This window comes from Tamandua tetradactyla, chromosome 4 (assembly GCF_023851605.1).
Source record: "Tamandua tetradactyla isolate mTamTet1 chromosome 4, mTamTet1.pri, whole genome shotgun sequence".
In the NCBI taxonomy this organism is placed as follows: Eukaryota; Metazoa; Chordata; class Mammalia; order Pilosa; family Myrmecophagidae; genus Tamandua; species Tamandua tetradactyla.
In genome coordinates, this window is record NC_135330.1 from 54367959 (window position 1) to 54384406 (window position 16448).

Genomic DNA, 16448 nt, shown 5'->3' on the forward strand with positions numbered 1-16448 from the left:
AAATACTAGTCATCAATGAGAGGGAGGGGTAAGAGGTATGGCATGTATGAGATTTTTCTTTTTTCTTTTTTCTTTTTTTTGTATGGCCAAGCACAGGGAATCGAACCTGGGTCTCTGGCATTCTTTTTTCATTTTATTTCATTTTCTGGAGTGATACAAATGTTCTAAAAAATGATCACAATGATGAATACATAACTATATGATGATATTGTGAGCCACTGACTGTACACTATGTATGAATGTCAAGAATGTTTGTGTTTTTATGTTGTTGTCGTTTTTTTAAACTTTTTTATTGTATAACACATAATGTTGTTTAAGCAATAAAAACATTTAAAAAAATTTTTAAAAATCAAATATGATTACTCTTTTTTGAAACTATAACAACCAATAATTAGAGTTCATTAAAGTCAGACTTCTAATGAATAAAATATTAGTCATATATTCCACACTCTCATAAGAGATTAAACACCTATTCACTCACATTTTATTTTACATAATCTGTCTTTTCACTGCAAGTACCTTGACATGTATGAACCAATTTTCTAAAAATAAATAAAATATAAGCATCAATAACTTTATTCAACCCACCTTTCAATATTAAAAACAAATTAAACCTATTAAAGAAATTCATTAAAATGTACTCTTTATTAACGGTAAATAAAACATGTTGCCCTAGGAATTCGCAAAAAAAAGAAAAAACATCCACCACTGACCAGCACATACCCAGAATCCCATAATCTAGATCTTATATGGGGGAGGACTCTGATCCTACAGAGTCCTCAGGAGTTTTACAATAATTAACAGGATCTTCCTTGATCATATAAAGTGAGGACTGATAGTGTATACAGTGACAAAACAGCTAATAAGAAAACCAAATCAAACTCATTTAGGTTAAATGGTTACTCATTAGAAATCGGGTTAAAAGTACAATGTGCACAAGCAGCAAGAAGAGAAATTAATTTATGTAAAACTGAAATCAGTCAGCAAAATGATGCCATTCAACTGACCCAAGTCTTGTTTTGATCCAAGCCTTCTGTTTATTTCTCAAAATGTTAATTTTAAAAGATAAGACTCTTGTAGACTTACCACAGACTTGTAAGGCCTAAAAACACTTTTAATTAGAATGTCAGGGTCTAAGCCATAATCTGAGTTGAATCTTTTCCATATCCTATATAGCAAGTATGTCCTAAATAATCATTGGATTATTCAAACTTTTTTTATATAGATATCCAGTCTTCTAGACTGAACCGAGAAAGTTCAAGGTCTTTCACCACAGTGATGATTCCAGTTCAAAAATCATTTTAGAATGAGGCATCAGTGCAAAAAAAAATTACTATATTTAAATTCCTCCAAAAGAACTGAAAATTAAAACCCAACAAAGGCTATATTCTAAAAAAAGAAAACACAAGCTGATAAATGGAACATAGTGAAGCTTGCAAACTAAAATTTATTTCCCCATTATGACTTATATAACCTAATTTTTTTTTCATAATATAGTTGCCATAAAGCAACTGGTTCATCGCAGACTAAAGTTTTCAGTGTTTAAACGTACCACAGGACGTCTATCAAATATATCTATTTTCCTAAGTTTCATGCCAATAAAGATTGACAATTAGTATGCTAATTAAAATGAAATCGTTTCAATATTACCATTTTGAAAATGACCATGTAAACATAAGCTATTATGAGATTAGTCACTGTTTTGTACTAGTCCCATTGATTTTCCTTCAAAACAAAACTGTTTATTATTTTTATGAGTTAATTTATTACTGTTTCATGCCTAAAAGATACTCACCTCTATGAGGCTGGAGTGTACACCAATCAGGTATGGCATCGGGGCACTAAATTCAAAATACATATTTATATATCATATAGTTAATTAAAACTTAACACAGTATAACCAGTTCAAAATGCTTAAACTTAAGGTTATTAAATGCATAGTTCTAGCATAGCACATTATAGGTATTTGAAAGTATTCAATATATAAGGCTTAAATTTAATTTCACAGATCATTAAATATATTAATATATTCAAATTTTATATTTTATATAAAATTATAAATCATTTATAACTAGATCAAGAGCTTTAATGTTTAAAAAAACCTTTTTTTAATCTAAGAAAAGGTTCCAGGCCATCACCTGAGTTGAATCTTTTCCATATTTCTCATAGCAAATGTCCTAAATATCATCAAATTTGTTCACAATTTTTTCTGCACATCTTTTCTTATTCAATTAAATTTTTATTGCTATGCCTTTTAAAAATACATTTTCATTCTTTCAAACCTACTCTTTACCAGTTTAAGTACTGAGACTTACTGTGTGCCAGCGCACTGTTCTGGAACTGGAGGGAGACAGGCAAACAGGTTCCTCCCCCAGCATTATCACTCTATTTCTGAAATACCCTTCCTCTCACATATCTCAGCTTTTATTTAAATTTCATAAATTCATATTATCCTCTTTTGTTTTTAATAAAATAATTTTAGCAAATTCTAAATTACTCAAATTCTACCAGAGAATACAGACATTAAATAATTTTTGTAATATATAAAATCAGGATTACCAATAATTTCAAAAATATTTCCCATGAAATACAAGAAGGAAATTATTCAACTTTACATTTCAAAATTAAAATGTTATTTAGTGAAAAAGCATGAGAATAGATGGCTACATAGGTAACATAAAATATCCAAATAATATCTTTTTAAAAATAAAACATCTTTTGACAATTCTTCTATAGCAGTCTTTGAAAACCTTCTCTTTTAAAGCAGACAGATAACCCTCTTTCTCAAAGGATTTGTATAGTTTTCCAAATATCACTGTTATTATTAGAAAAGAACTGTCAAAACTCCCATGTGCTCGGGTTGCTAAAAGAACCAGTAAAGATAGAACTAACAAGTAAATTAACAGGCTTAGAGTTTTCAAAGTAACCTCAAAAAGTCCCAAATTTATTTAAGGATGACCAGGTACTTACCTATACATCCAGAATTTATAAATGTGTTATTATATTATCACTCATTCATCTGAATATTCTAGTTCATTACTTCTTATTGTACTAGATCCTAATTCCAAACTGTCTTTACCTTTTGTAGCTTTGTTCTTTCCTATTTTTTAAAATTTTTATGCAAAACACCATCTGGAATTGGATATTCTGGGTATTTCATTTCACTTAAATTGAGGATTATTTTATAGGCCTTGATACCTGTGCCGGTTTGAATCTGTTATGTACCTCAGAAAAGCCTATGTTCTTTTTTGGGGGGTGCATGGTCTGAGAATCGAACCTGGGTCTCCCACATGGAAGGCAAGAATCTGCCACTGAACCACCCGGGCACCCAGACTGTGTTCTGTTAATCCATTCTTGTGAGGGAAGACCTGCTGTGGGTGGGACCTTTTGATTAGGTTGTTTCCATGGCAATTTGGTCCACCCAATTCAGGGTGGGTCTTAATCCTTTATCAGAGACCTATAAGAGAGCTCACAGAAGGAAACAGTTTAGACAAAAATGCCCTGGGAGAAACAAGGAAGGACCCACAGAAGCCCAGAGACAATTTGGAGAGAAGGACTAGCTGACATTGCCATGTGCCTTCCCAAGTAACAGAGGAACCCTTGATGTCATTGGCCTTTCTTCAGCGAAGGTATCTTCTTGTTGATGCCTTAACTTGGACATATCCATGACCTTAGTATTATAACTTGTAACTTAATAAATCCCCATTGTTAAAAGTCATCCCATTTCTGGAATATTATATTTTGGCAGATTTAGCAAAATGAAATGATAATATCTAACAGATTTTCTGTCTTTGAAAGGACAAATGTGGACTGTTCCACTTTTGCTTCAGTAAGGAAAAACTGGTTACTTCCTTAGTTAAAGTTCTCATCTCTGGAATTCCGAGACTCCATGGAAGACTTGTCATTAACTATTAACTCTCTGGGCTCCAACAACTGAGTTTGGGCAACTTTCAAAAAATAGGCTAGGCAACTCCCAAGGTGTTAATTATGCCAACCCCCTCACATCTGAAATAGTATAAAATTAATAAAGTCACTATACAAACTTCCAATTTGCCCCCAGTTAGGTTATCCTATCTAGAGCATTAATAAATGTAGTCAGTCTGTAGTATCTCAGAATTTTAAAGCACATTTTAACAAAGTGTGTGTTAATCAGAATATTTAAGCTTTCTAAAAACAAGAATTATTAAACCTCCTTTACAGTGTTGGAAGGACACTGACTGTATCATTTTCATAAACAGAGCCAAAAATGGTAATTATCATGTTGAAGTTATAGGATATACATCTAAGAAAATACTTTTAAAACCTTACGAAAGGGCGGGCCGCGGTGGCTCAGCGGGCAAGAGTGCTTGCCTGCCATGCCGGAGGACCTCGGTTCGATTCCCGGCCCCTGCCCATGTAAAAAAAAAACAAAAACAAACAAACAAACAAACAAAATATAATAAAATAAGAAAATGTTTCCCTTTCTTCCTCCCTTCCTTCCTTCCATCCTTCCTTCCTTCTCTGTCTTTCTTTCCTTCCTTTCCTCCCTCTCTCTTTAAAAAAAAAAAAAAAAAAAAAAAAAAAAAAACCTTACGAAAGCAAGTTATCTTTTGAAACATAAAAAATAAGTTTACAGAAATTATTAAGCTAGAATAAAACAATCAAAGAGCTCTTATGTAAAACTTGATAAAGTGTACTGAAACTTTTTATTTTAGATCACTAAATATTATGTGTTTTTGTCACTAATTTCAATCCAAAACATTATTATTCTAGAGCATCATTTCCTAAAATATTTATGATGTTTTGCAGAATACAGAGTTAATTGAATAGCTATTTTTCACAAAAATTGGATTGTGTGTGTCCTAACTTAAAATCAACCAATTCTCATGAAAAGTAATTTTGCAACACTAGCTGCAATGTTCTAATTATATTATGGTGTTAATAAGTCAGGAAGAGATCTTCGACAACACAGATGTTTTTATCACCCATGTGCAAAACTGTCCTAGATTTTCTGTCAAGGAAGTTGTTTTGTAAAGATGGAATCCAGAAGGCCTTTCTTTCCTTTTTTTTTTTCGTTTTCTTACAAAGAGACTGCCCCGGGCAGACTATAGCAGCAGTTTATTAATTTAGGATAGTCTTAAAGACACAGTTTTCCATTTATTTATTTTTCCGTTTATTTTTTAAAAACTATTTCCTCAGAAGCGAATTCTAGTCCTTTTAAGGAAAGAAGAGCCAGATAGCCTACATTTTCAAAGTTGTTCAACCATCCCTTAACAAATAATGAACAATTATAATATTATTAGTTCTAGAGTCACATTATCTCCGATGTATTTATGAACTCAGGTTAAGAATATATGGCAATATCACAGACTTGCCAAATTTAAGTAATTTTATACTGGTCAATTAAGAGAAAAAAGCAAGTGGTATTACTTACCCCCTGTAGCCTTCCCTAACTTCTCAGGCAGTGTGAGCCACTGCGTCCTGAGTTCCCATTCTTGGTTCTTTTGTATGCTTCTATTATAGTACTTATAATACTGTGGTATTACTGTGTGTGAGAGACTGTGTGTATTCCCTCCTATCTGTGAACCCATGGATGGCAAGGACAACCTCTTATTCATTAGATTACATACACATGGCTTGGAAAAGTGGGGTTCACTAAAGGTTTGATGGATGGATGGATGGACGGACGGATGAACAAATGAATGAGCCAAAAAATGAAAAAGAATTTATCAGTGGAGCAAGATGTGATATTCATCCATGGTCACAAGATGGCATTATGATTCTCTACAACCCATCCTACATCAGAGCTACTGGTAAAAAAGCAAAAATACTTCCAGAAGCAAGATTCCTATGAATCTGGAAGAATTAGCAAAGATACTTCTACCTCTACCAAACCTTTCTGGTGCTGTTTTTGAAGTGGAATATAAAAAAATCATTTATTCAAAGACCATGAGGTGGAAGAGATAATCTGTACTTCTTTTCCTTCCTTATGTATATAGATCAGAAGGATTCTGGCCTCAAACATGCAAAGGCAAGATAACCATTTTACTCAGAAAACAGTTTCATGGAATTTTCTGAGAATGGAAGACAGTTAAAGTTTTAGACGGCTATTTCTTGAAAAAAAATTATACTGCCCAGTTCTCAAGATAGAAACTGAATCTATCGTTGTGACCTAAGGTTCAGAAAGTCTCATATTACTCCTTATTTGGATGTCTCCACTCTACTCTCTGGACCAGGAAGATGTCTGGCATGGAAGCTGTTCGGATTTGTCCTAAAGGCTATTTCAGATATTAGAAACTAGTGAAAAAATTCCAGAGACTGAATAATGGAAGGAACTTCCTTCATTATAGAGGAAGCAAAAGAAAAAAAAGGACTTGGTGGCAGGGATGAAATTTTTGAAGATACAAAAGCTCTGGATGAATCAATACAGAACTGTCTGTATCACAGTTTTTAAATAACAGTATTTTAGAAAGGCTTAAATGTATAGTTCATTAAGAGAATTGAGCTGAACCAGTGTTACCTTCTAAGAGGCCAGAACATTTCAATAGAAAAATGAAGGTGACACATTACATGTGACAAAATATAATTCTAAACTTCATAATTAGAAGTGTTAGTTCTTAAACCACTCACTTGATGTGCATTTTTAAAATCACTTATCAATATACTTTAAAATACTTTTATAAAAAATATTTTAAAAATAAATTTTAATTACCCAGCACTGTGCAAAGATCTATAGCATATGCATAAGTTGCAGTCCCTGCATTCAAAAACACTAAAATTTTCTAGGTATGCTGGTCAGAGAAAAACTCTCAAATGAATACCAAAAGAACCGATTCATAAATCTAGTTCCACTCTTAGATTTTCACATGTGTTACTTAAAATATAATTAACTATATTCGTAGATTCTGCTTGCTGCCAAACTGCTTCTCCTTTCCGATACTCAAAGGGCAGAATAGCGATGCACAGAAGGCATTGCTGGGCATCTCCTTCACTGCATCATCAATACTAAATATGGAAAGGAAGATATTTACCACATGGCAACAACACAATATAGTAATATAACCAATATAAGGCCAAATATATAGGGTATCATTATAACACTCTTTCTGAAGAGGACTAGTCATAAAAACTTAACAGAAACCTCTATGCATGAACATAAAAAATTCTAATCTTCAAATACTTCAAATGATTTGCCTTTCATGAAATACGAAAACTTTTAAAAATACTTTGATTCTAAAAGATTTGTTTTTAAATAACATTAGCTGTGCTACAAACCAATAAGGTTAAGATGATTTCCTTCTGTTTGTGTGTATTCACGTGCTTGAGTGCATGTTTAAGCTGGTGTAGAGGCGGAAAAAATCCATCAGGTTTCTTAAGAATTAAGCTATGTCTACAGATGATGATTTTGCAATGAACATTCTACCTTATAGTCCAGAAAAAGGTCTCAAAACTGCTGTTTGGAAGTCCAAACCCATTCTAACCTCACTGTAGGTATGAAGACTCTTCCAAGTAGAGAAGAGAACACGGAAGTTCTGGAGCCTATTTGAATTCCGATAGGGTGCAATTATTGAAGTTGCTTGTAATGCCAGGGAATTTTTCAAAATTACTTCCAACACTTTTCAATGCTGCTTTTCATAGTGGCTTAAGGCTGAGACTTTGAATTAAACCAGAAACTTGGGGAATCCCAGCATTACAGGCAACCCCTTTTTTGGTATCCAGTGAGGAAGAGGGGTAAAGGAAAATGTGCCCTCAGGTAAAGCAAAGGAAGTGTACCCTGACACAGACAATTTGATTTCCAGCAGATTTTCCAGACAAACTCTGACAGCTGGGAAAGTGGTTCCTCTAACTGATAACACAACTTCTACACAATTTCACTCACCACAAACTAAGATTGCATTTGCTTCTACTTATGCATCTCATTTTCTGAGCAACTACAGAAGAAACTCGCAAAATCTAAATGTGCTTGCCATACATGCATTTTTGCTACATTTGGAAAGAACTACTCTGCCTTTCAGAGAGCCATCTTTTAATATTTATCACTGAATTTAAATTTCTAGGATTTCTTTCATCTATACATCAAACTTGCCTAATTTACAAACAAACGACTTTTTTTTCTAATCATGAGACCCAGAGTTAAAGGAGTCTGGCAAAAGCCAGCTTACCAGCAGTAGTCTAACAGGTGTGGAGGAAGCACTGGGATGTAAATGTGTTGCCAATACATTGGGTATAGCAGAGCAGCTGATCCATGGAGACAGGCAGTTAACTAAAATTGGTAAAAGGACAACAACAATAAATAGCCGCTGACCTCCAAACAGAAAGGCATGTTCATGGTATGAAAGATTAATGACAAGTGCTATACAATTTTCTTAATGACATAAACATTATTTTTATAAACCTGACATTTAAACAGTATTATGTTCTAGATGACTACTCTGAAAATTATATAAATAGCAATAGTAGCTTGTTGGGAATCTTACTGAGAGAGTTATAACCACCTGAAAGTGTACAGTTTGGAGTAAAAATTGGAACATAAATAAAAGTAAAACTGAAAAAAATTAGGTAAGCATCTTAGAAGAAATTGTAGGAAATGACAATTGGTGCAGCACAGTTTGCGAATCCCTCAGATTAATATAACATGATTAAATATGGAAAGGAAGAGAGGCTGAAAGCTCCTGAGGGATATCATTAGGGCAAATTGCCAAAGAATGAAACATGAGCCAGTCAGGAGAGTCTGGAAGCTGCAATAATACCAAGGGACTTGAATGTTCGACAGTTGGAGCTTCAGTAATGTGTGAACTGCGGGTTACGGTATCAAGAGACTCTGTTCACTGACACATAGAATGTCACTATTGACCAGCAAACTGCCCAAGCTTGACAGCTGTACTACAGGAAGCCAAGTATATCATAATTTCATATTTAAAGTGTTCATTCTAGATTAACATTTTGTTTCCTAGCTCTATATCACAACAGCTGCAATTACATAGTTGCTATTTTAAAGGTAATTGCCATTTTAATTGTTTTGTGGTGGCAAGCAATTAAACATTTTTGAATGCTTAACAAAAGGACATCTTTTTTTCTCCCTCCTGCTGAATCTCATCAGAATTCTTGCCATTTGACTTTCTTTCCATTTTAAATTGTATTTCTGAAAGTGTAAAGTCATTACGTTTTAGTGTTTAAAGTAATTATATCAGCATTCACCATTTCAAAGCTCTCCCATAATCTGCAATTCAATGATGTTGCCAATTATTTTATTTAACATAAAATCAGAATTTAAAAAATTTTGTCACATTTATCACAGAACAAATGTATATAAAGCAATCCAAATCTTATTAATAGCAAAACTTATCTATGCTTAAATGTGAAACAATTTTATAAAGTAAAAAAAAAACAATTAAAATAATCTGCTTTGAACCAAAGGCATAAATACTTTCAGCAAAAGTTTACTCATCTTTGTCATATGGTACATATTTTTTTTTTCCAGTTCAATTTCTAATCAAATTTATATGGCAAACAATGTAATATGGTTCCATTTAGGATGTTATCATTAAAAGTTAGTTTGTTGCACTTACGAGTTTTAATAATTTATCTACAGTATCCTGTCAATAATGTTTTTAGAATTCCTTAATTAGAGCATACAACATGCCACTAGGAGGCATTCAAACACTTCCACTGAACTATTACAGATCGTAAATTTATGTTACATACTTGAACTAAAGGGAAATGAAAATGGAGTTGATCTAATTCATTGTGTCAAATCCTCCAAGAGCTTACAGATATTCCCTGGTTGTAAATTAGGCATCTTTAAAGCTGCATTAACTCTTTCCAGACCTTTTTTAGCCCATCCTGTAGCACTAAAGATCTTATGCAGCTTGGAAACGTTTACCCAACTTCTTCAAACTAGAAAGGTTACTTTCAGAAAGCTACTTTAAAACTTTTATTACAATATTTTAAAAAAATCTTCATTATTGAGAAAACAGCAGTGTAATAAAAGAAAAAAGCATTCTCAATTCTCAAAAAGAAGAATTTAAAGGATAACTTATTTTACTGGATACACCCAGAGTCCTATGACCTCTACCGAATGCACTACACATACTTTCTCTATCCCACTAATGACCAATCTTAAGGGAAGGTTGAATTATCATTAATAAGTCACAAAATTATTTGATGAATTTGATTGATATTTTACAGATGGTTTCTGTGGTCATAAGCATAGTTATAAAATTTCTATAATGGCCAAGATTTGGCAAAGGTTTGTCTCTGCTAATCAAGATCTACCAGGAGAGGAGGAAGCTCTGCAGACTTGGAAATTTATTGGATATGGGGGAAAAATGACAGAAAGAGGTAAAAATATACAAAATCTTCTCCCCCAACCCAGGTTTCTGCCCTAAGCAAAAAAAATGAATTATTAAAAGTAATATGGCAACAGTGTTAGGCTTAAGCGGAATTATGAGGAACTTGCTTTTGCAAATATTGATTCTGCAGTGACTGGGAGCCATCCAAGTGGAGATTTTCAAACAAGGCAGAAGCATACCAAAGAAGATTCCCCATACCTACCCAGCAGCATGTAATAACTGTGATTTTTTTTAAAAAGAGAGAAAAATACTATATAACATACTTTTTAGAAAAAAGAATAAAATTGCAAGTGAAGAAAAATACAATAAAAATAAATTTACTCAGAAATTAAATGCAATTATAGATAAGTTCTGTAAAATAATAATAAAGTATATCATATACACATTTAGGGCTCTGCCATCAACAAGTTGTGTGATATCTGGAACATTTGTTAATATAACCAGGTCTCAGTTTCCTAGTCTTTAAAATAAGAAATCTATGCTAGGTGATTTGTAAGCATTGTCCATTTAAATCTAACATTGCTTACTCTTAGGTAAGATTGGGTCTAATATTTTATATTCTTAGTGGTTGTTAGGTATTTTTGTCCCTATCCAGGCAGTTAACAGAACATTTTAAATGAACTATACAATACAGATTCACCTTTAAAATACTTCTAAAGATCATCTCTAAATACTTTAAAGCACATTATGATTATAAATATTACAATTTATTTGTGTAATTCAACAAACTTTCATTGAGTGCCTGCTATGTGCTAACTCAAACCTATTAGGAACCAGGGACTGAGCACTGAATAGAATGTAGTCCTTGTTTTGGTGGAGCTTAAATGTTAGTAGGGAAAGCAAATGAGAAAAATATATATATCAGGTAAAGACAAGTGCTATGAAGAAACCTAAAAGCAAAGTAAGAGGATGGACAGTAACAGAGGGCCTATTTTAGATAAGAAAATTAAGGAAGAACTCTGATGGGATATGACCTGAGAGCCAACTGACATGAGGGAGCAAACTACTGCAGATTTTGAAAGAAGAGCATTCCAGACAGATGAAATAACATACTCAAAAGACCTGTGATGGTAACATATTTGGTATCTTCAAGGAGAAGAGGGAAGTTCAATGTGATCAGATTGGAGTTGTGGGAGAAGGCAGATGAGAGTAGAGAGGTAAGGAAGGTCAGAGCTGGAGGACCTTCTAACTCATGGCAAAAACTCTAAATTTCATTTGGGATAATATTTCTCTGAAGAAAGTGATAACTATCACAATACATTATTTACCTGGAATTTCTGGAGAAATGTTGCAAATTAAAGGAAAATAAACGATAAATTTTAGAAGTTTGGATGCAGTGGAAAGTAATATAAAAGATCAGATCAACTAAATAAGTCAAATAATAAGAAGAATCTTTTTACTCTAAAGTATTTATGACAAATTGAATCATTAGGCTTACAGGGAAATGACAGCATGTAAAGCCTTTCTTAGGACAAGAATTATCCAAGAATGCATCTTTGGACTAAACAGTCACATAAACAAGAACAATTAACCATTGTAGGAAAAACGGAAGGATTCAATATTCAACACTTTACAAAACTTTCCTCAGGCATTACAATCTACAACTTCATCAGGAAATCAATAGAAAAGATTTTCTTAGAAAACTGTGAAAGAACAGGAAAATTGATAAAAATTCTATGAGCTAACATCTCAACCAGCATCTGTACACTTAAGTTGGAAGCCAAACTGAGGTTTTCTTTGTCATCAGAAATCTGATTTGTTCCTTGTTCTTAAAGTTAAACTATATTTCCTAAAGGAAATCAGCTATTAATAAAACCAATCAATATTTTCAGCAAATAAGAAAGATTATTGAGCATAAACAAAAATATTGCATCATATTCTAATGGAGACCACAGAAAAACGATCCACTTAGTAGTGACCACAGTGAAAAACAGCACCATAGTTCTAACCAGCACACTTTACTTGTAAAGATCTCACATGGACACCCACAAAACTACTCCTGTTATTCTAGTGTCTATGACTCTTAGCTAGATTGTGCCTCATACTGGTGTAATAATCCTATTTACTTCAAACTAGACGTCTGTTATATGGAGATTTGTGCCTCTTAAGAATGTATTTATGTCTAAAATCCAAGAACTACAGAGACTTCATTGGATTTTTAACTAAATCAATAACTATTAATTCAGAAATCTGAACACTATAAATAACTATAGGTGTACAGACTAAACTGCTGCAGATGGGAATGTGATAAATTCCATACAGAATGAAAAAAAATTAGTGGGAAGCATAAAGAAACCATCTGTTTATACATGTCTAATTTATATTCACATTTAAAAGCTTAGGCTAAAGAGTGAGCCATGGTGGTTCAGCAGGCAGAGTTCTCGCCTGCCATGCCAGAGACCCGGGTTCGATTCCCAGTGTCTGTCAATGGGAAAAAAAAAAGTTTAGGCTATAAAAGAGAGCAAAATAGTAGGTACTTGAAACTACAGAGTTATTCCAACTCCAGGCATATTGCAGATTTGGTTCCAGACCACCACAAAGTGAATTTGGTTTCCTAGTGCATACAGAAGTTATGTTTATGCTACGCTGTAGTCTATTAAGTGTGCAATAGCATTATTATTTAAAAAACAATATTATATTCTAATTTAAAAATACTTTATTGCTAAAAAAAAATGCTAACCATCATCTGAGCTTTCAGCAACTTGCAATCTTTTTCTGGTGACTCTGTGTTGATAGCTGCTGACTAATCAGGGTAGTGTTTGCCTGTAGGTTGGGGTGACTGTGACAGTTTCTTAAAACAAGACAACAATAAAGTTTGCCACATGTATTGATTCTTCCGTTCACAAAAGATTTCTCTGTAGTAAATGATGCTGTTTGATAGTATTTTACCCGCAGTAGAACTCCTTTCCAAATTGGAGACAATCCTTTCAAACCCTGCCACTGTTTTATCAACTAAGTTTATATAATATTTTAAATTTGTTCTTGTCATTTCAACAGCGTTCATGGAATCTTCGCCAGGAGTAGATTCCATCTCAAGAAACCACTTTGCTTATCCATAAGAAGCAACTCCTCATCTGTTTTATGAGATTGTAACAATTTAGTCACTTCCTCAGGCTCTAGTTCTCTTGCTACTCCTACTACATCTATAATTACTTCCTCCACTGAAGTCTTGAACCCCTCCAAATGATCCATGAGGACTGGAATCAACTTCTCCCAAACTTCCGTTAATGTGGATATTTTGACCTCCTCCCATGTGTCATGAATATTCTTAATGGAATCTAGAATGGTGAATTCTTTCCAGAAGTTTTCAACTGACTTTGCCCAGCTTCATGAGAGAAATCATTATCTACGGCAGCTATAACCTTGAAAACATATTTCCTAAATAATAAGACTTGAAACTCAAAATGACTTCTTTGATCCAGGGACTATAAAATGGATGTTGTGTTAGCACGCTGAAAACAACATTAATCTCATTGTACATCTTCATGAGGGCTCTTGGGTGACTAGGTGCATTGTTAATGAGCAGTAATATTTTGATTCTTTTTTTCTCTGAGGAGTAGGTCTCAACAGTGGGCTTAAAACATTCAGTAAACCATGTTGTAAACAGATGTGCTGTCATACAGGTTTTGCTGCTCCATTTATGAAGCACAGAAGAGTAAATATAGCATAATTCTTAACGGCTCTAAGATTTTCAGAATGGTAAGTGAGCATTGGCTTTAAGTTAAAGTCACCAGCTGCATTAACCCCTAACGAGAGTCAGTCCATCCTCTGAAGCTTTGAAACCAGGCATTGGCCTCTCCTTTCTAGCTATGAAAATACATCTTCTTCCAATGTAAGTCTGTTTCATCTAAATTGAAAATCTATAGTTTAGTGTAGCCATCTTCATCAATTATCTTAGCTGGAACTTCTGGATAACTTGCTTCTCTATCAGCACTTATTGCTTTACCTCACATTTTTATGTTATGGAGACAGCTTCTTTCCTTAAACCTCATGAACCAACCTCTGAATAGCTTTGAACTTTTCTTCTGCAGCTGCCTCACCTCTCTCAGCCTTTACAGAACTGGAGGGAGTTAGGGCCTTGCTTTGGATTTTGCTTTAGCTTAAGGGAATGTTGTGGCTGCTTTGCTCTTCTACCTAGACCACTAAAACTTTTTCTTTATCAGTAATAAGGCCGCTTTACTTTCTTATCATTCATGTATTCACCAGAGTAGCATTTTTAATTCCTCTAAAGAACTTTTCCTTTGCATTCAAAACTTGGTTAACCATTGTGTACAAGAGCTCTAGCTTTTGGCTTATCTTGGTTTTCGACATGCCTTCTTACTAAGCTTAATTATTTCTAGGTTGAGATTTAAAATGCAAGACGTGGAAATCTTTCTTTTACTTGAATAATTAGAAGCCACTGTAGGGTTATTAACTGGCCTAATTTCCCTAATGTCTCAGGAAACAGAGAGGCTCGTGGAAATGAAGAGAGACAGGGAACAGCTGGTCAATGGGGCAGTCAGAACATGGACAACATATATCAACTAAGTCCACTGTCTTATATGGCATGGTTCATGGCACACTCAAACAATTACAATAGTAACATCAAAGATCACTGATCACTAGCAACCATAACAAATAGAATAATAATGAAAAAGTTTGAAATAATAATTACCAAAATGTGAAACAGAGACATGAATTGAGCACATTCTATTGGAAAATGGCCCTGATAGGCTAACTCAGTGCAGGTTTGTCACAAATCTTCAATTTGTAAAAAATGTAATATCTGCAAAGCACAATAAGGCTAACAGCAATAAAACAGGGTATGCCTGTATTTCCTACAAAATAAAGGTCTTTCTTATCTTCTCAGGTTGTTAATTATTTTGTACTCTTTATTTTCATAGCACATTTTTTTATCACTGTAACAAATCACAATAAAATATAAGATTCATGGGGGCTGTGCCAGTTATTAATTTATTGCCTCTCAGCTCCAAAGTCATCCTTTGCTACCTCTCTGAGAAAATGGACCAAGGCCCTTTAAACATTCCTCTTTTGCCAACGAGCCTAACATTAAGCTTTGTCAATAGAAGGCACTGAAAATGCACGGCAGACAGAAAGGATTATGGGTTTGGTTCCAGTGTGCTCCTATGTAGGTCCTTGCAAGGCCTGTGCTTCTCTAGGGCCTGTCTCCTGCCGCAGGCCACCTCTCTGACATCTGTTTCCTGTAGTGCACGAGGTTTTGCCAGTTTCTGGATCCTGGAGTACAGCAGCTTCCCCGGACACACTCCTCAGGTGGTTTTATAGCAGAATGTCTCCAGTGAGATACGTCCCCACGGTGATCAGCCAACTACCTGCTGGCAAGTTAATTACTGTGGACCTCTCTCAACATGGAGGGGTCAGAGACTTCACTTCACTGGAATAGATAAATATTCTGGATATGAATTTGTCCTCTCTAAACATAATCATTCTCTTATCACAACCACTGGCAGACTCAGAATAACTTATTCTGCACAGCATTGTATCTGATCAAGGAATTCATTTCGCTGCTAAGTACAGCAATGAATTCAGGCCCAATGAATTAAAGATCTTAACACATTCCTCAGCAACTGGGGGCAAATGGCCTAAACAAAGGTGAACAGTTTACTGAAGATTCAGTTACAATGCGCATAAAAAGATAGGGTTCTGTTTTATAGGACACAGTATTTGCATTAAAGTAGAGACCACTGTATGGTGCTGTTTTCCCCAGAGCCAGAATACAGGAGGTGGAATCAAGGGATGGAAGGAATATAAGGAATCAAGCACTGGAAGTAGGAATGGTTCCTTACATTACTACACTTAACAACCCACTGGCACAAGTTTTTCTTCCTGACCTGGCAATTTTGAGCTCTGCTGGTTTGGAGATCTTAGTCCCCAAGGAGGGAAAGCTTCCAACAGGGGGCACGACAGCTCCATGGAAGTGGAGGATCAGAAAGCCACCTGGCCTTTCTGGGCTCCTTATGACACTTGACCAAGTGGCGGGAAAGCAGGGTTAATCTCTGCTAGTGTCACTGATCTTAATTACCAATTGGAGATTGACTGTTTCAAAACAATAGAGGGGAGGAGAAACAGGACTAGAACCCAGGGAATTCTTGGAGGCAT

General features: G+C 34.4%; 1 protein-coding gene across 8 annotated transcripts in view; it reads right to left on the reverse strand.

Moving 5' to 3' along the window:
• The window catches only part of DENND1B (DENN domain containing 1B), a 283782-nt gene that overhangs the window by 89485 nt on the left and 177849 nt on the right, over positions 1 to 16448 (reverse strand). For all 8 annotated transcript variants that reach the window (XM_077157317.1, XM_077157322.1, XM_077157319.1 and 5 more), the window contains 2 exons: positions 8142 to 8242; positions 1796 to 1841 (listed from right to left, as the gene is read on the reverse strand). In XM_077157317.1, coding sequence (XP_077013432.1) covers positions 1796 to 1841; positions 8142 to 8242 — 147 coding nt within the window. The remainder of the gene's footprint in view (positions 1 to 1795; positions 1842 to 8141; positions 8243 to 16448) is intronic.